The following is a 2,636-nucleotide window of genomic DNA, read 5'->3' as shown; positions in this document are numbered from 1 at the left end:
GGGGGGGGTTGGCGGTTTTGGTTTGTCGCTCTGTTGCGTTTTTTAGTCTCTTCATAGATTTCTCCGTCTACGTTCTTCAGTCGTGCGGTCTTCCGTCTTGGACCTGAGTCCCTCAATGTTAGTCGTCCGTTCTCGTTCTCTGCCGAATCCAGTAATCTGTCCCCGCTCAGTCCAGTTCTACAACTCCCAATCGCTCAACACCCCTCGCTCCTCCTGGTCATCTTCTACTGAAAGTCAGCACTTGCCCAAACGGGGAACGACCTGGACCCGGGCGGACTCGGACTCACAAGTCCACTAGCAGCAACAACCACCACCTGTCCTCCAAACCTCACTTTCCTCTCACCGAGGGACTCGTAGCTCCCACTCCTTCCACTAGCCGCGCTCGCACTAGCGCTAATAGCACTCGTAGCACTCGGTTTCCTCCCCACTCCCACTCCGACGTACCCCACTCCCACTCCGACGTACCCCACCCCCGCCCCAGCCCCGAAAAGATCCTCCCCCCCAGCAGCCGAACTGCTCCTACTCAACCTCCGCCCCAGCCCTGCCAGTCCTAAGCCAAAGCTCGGCAAAAAGCTGCTCGAGCTACTCGGAGTGCCCAGAGCGGTGGACCTCCCACTCCTCCCGCTCCCACTAGCGCTCGTCAGGCTCGGACTGTCACTCGCTCCCCCACTCCCACTCCCGCTGACGCTCACCGGCGATCCGGAAGGCGAGCGTTTGAGGCTGCTGCGGCCTGGAGAGAAGCGGCGCGGGAGACGGGGAGGTTTGCTTGCGAGCCCGCGGGCGATTTGGGAGATGGTGGGAGGTAAAGGGGGAGGTTCGAGTGGTGGGAGAGGGAGGGCCGAGAGTGCGGATTCGTAGTCCTCCGGCTGGGTGCGTTAGCGTGCGTCAAATGGCAGAGGAAGGGAGAGGGGCGTACCTGAGCTGGAGGGGAACGACGGAATGCACTCAAAGTACGCTTTACGGAAGAGAACATCCTCCCTGCTCTTTGGGTTTCTTCTGGCTTGTCTTTTGATATGGAGAGTGAGAAGGAGCGACCGCCGATTGAGGAAGGGGCGGGGGAGGAACGGCCTGCTGCTGGAAAGGGGACTGAGGAAGAGGGAGAGGGTGAAGAGGGTTTTGAGAATGGGGAGGGGAAGCGTCTTGGTTGGGTGGTGGGTGGTAAACGGGGTGAATGGGTACGCCTTGTTGGAGTAGGAGTGGAAGTAGGAGTGGGGGTAGGAGAGGGAGAAGAAGGAGAAGGGAGAGTGTAGAATGACGTGGGAGATGACACTGTTTCGCGGGAATGACGTCGGTGTGAGAGGGGAGGCGTCGGTGGACGAAGTATCAGAGGCGACATATCGGAGGTGATAGGAGGTAGAGGAGTGTGAGGTGAGAGGTGAGAGGTGAAGAGAGTGAGGGAGAGGAGGGAGGGGAGTACGGCGAGGCGATGGTGGAGAGAAACAGAGTGTCTTTGGGGGTCACGCTCTGCCGAGGATGACGCGGGTGTAGCGTACACAAATCATCGGTGAGGAGAGACACCTGTGTGGCCAGACCGCGATTTATCCAGGGTGTAGTATATCACCCACCACACCAACTACTCACACTAACTAATCATAACCTACTTATTATTATTATCGACAACTGCCATGACCCTACCCACTCCTTCTACCAGGCACGACAACAACGTTCTCCCTCCTCACCCTATCAGCACGCGTTGGGGCGCTCCCAGTCCGCTGGGGAAGCCTCAAGCCGCGGCCATGCGGTCCATGCGGGGTAAGGTAAGCAATGCAAAGGGTCGACGTGGCCGCCGGCTCCGCAAGTCCGCAATCCCATGAGGTTGTGGGATTACATTTCCTGCTGTGGGGGGATTAATACTGAGCCTGCTACTGGCCGACGTTTATAATATTGGGAGGACCGAGCTTTAGCCAACCAACCATCACCCTTCCATATATCATATAGCACCCCGAGGTGCCCGACCAATCCCACACGTCGCATCTTCAATCATTCTGCCCGCTTCCTCATACACGCGGGAGGACGGCGAAGGCAAGTTTCAGGATGAAGCGGAGGCTGATTCAGGCATGGGTTCCGCCTGAGTTCAGGGTTGACGGAAGGCCCCGTTAACCAAAAGGGCAAAGTGATGAAGGCCTGGCTCAGGAAAGGTGAAATGCAGCTTGATCCAGGCAGACTGATAGTAGCCTTTTGTACACCTCAAGCAACAAATGGAATCAATAATTGTGTTATGAACAAGCTTTATATATGAGAGAATTAATAATATGTAACATAGCAATGATTTGATAGGCTCCTTTGCCTGCAGCTACCACTGTCATCAATCACCTTCATGCCTCACATGATACTGCTCACCCTGTTTGTTCCAATCTGGCTCACAATTGTCCTCCTTGTTCTCACTGAGCTTGTCTCCTTCCCCATGCCCATCTCCAATATCCATCATGCAGGAGAATCCATCTGTGGTTGTCTGTACTTGCCACTCATATACTTTGCAGGACTCTTCAAAGTATCCATCTTTGTCTTCTGCTTTGGGATATCCATCCCTCTCTGACTGCCAAACAGTACACACCCAGCTGGTATTGATTAGCACCCCATTGTCAGGGCACCAGCTCATTGCTTGGTCAAGAGACATGACTAAGCCTTTATGACAT

At 55.3% G+C, this 2,636-nt stretch overlaps 1 protein-coding gene across 1 annotated transcript; it reads right to left on the bottom strand.

Annotated features, from left to right (window-relative positions):
- Nucleotides 1–51: 51 nt before the first annotated feature.
- On the bottom strand, nucleotides 52–1,368 carry DACRYDRAFT_99155 (uncharacterized protein; the record flags this gene model as incomplete). The annotated part of the gene is made up of 3 exons (XM_040777570.1): nucleotides 917–1,368; nucleotides 288–866; nucleotides 52–156 (listed from the first exon to the last, which is right to left on the bottom strand). Exons 1-3 carry the CDS (start codon nucleotides 1,334–1,336, stop codon nucleotides 52–54), a joined length of 1,104 nt encoding a protein of 367 aa, XP_040630409.1. The 5' UTR covers nucleotides 1,337–1,368.
- Between the last annotated feature and the right edge of the window lie 1,268 nt (nucleotides 1,369–2,636).

This window comes from Dacryopinax primogenitus (assembly GCF_000292625.1).
Source record: "Dacryopinax primogenitus strain DJM-731 SS1 chromosome Unknown DACRYscaffold_5, whole genome shotgun sequence".
Lineage (NCBI taxonomy): Eukaryota > Fungi > Basidiomycota > Dacrymycetes > Dacrymycetales > Dacrymycetaceae > Dacryopinax > Dacryopinax primogenitus.
This window is presented reverse-complemented; position numbering and strand designations above follow the sequence as displayed.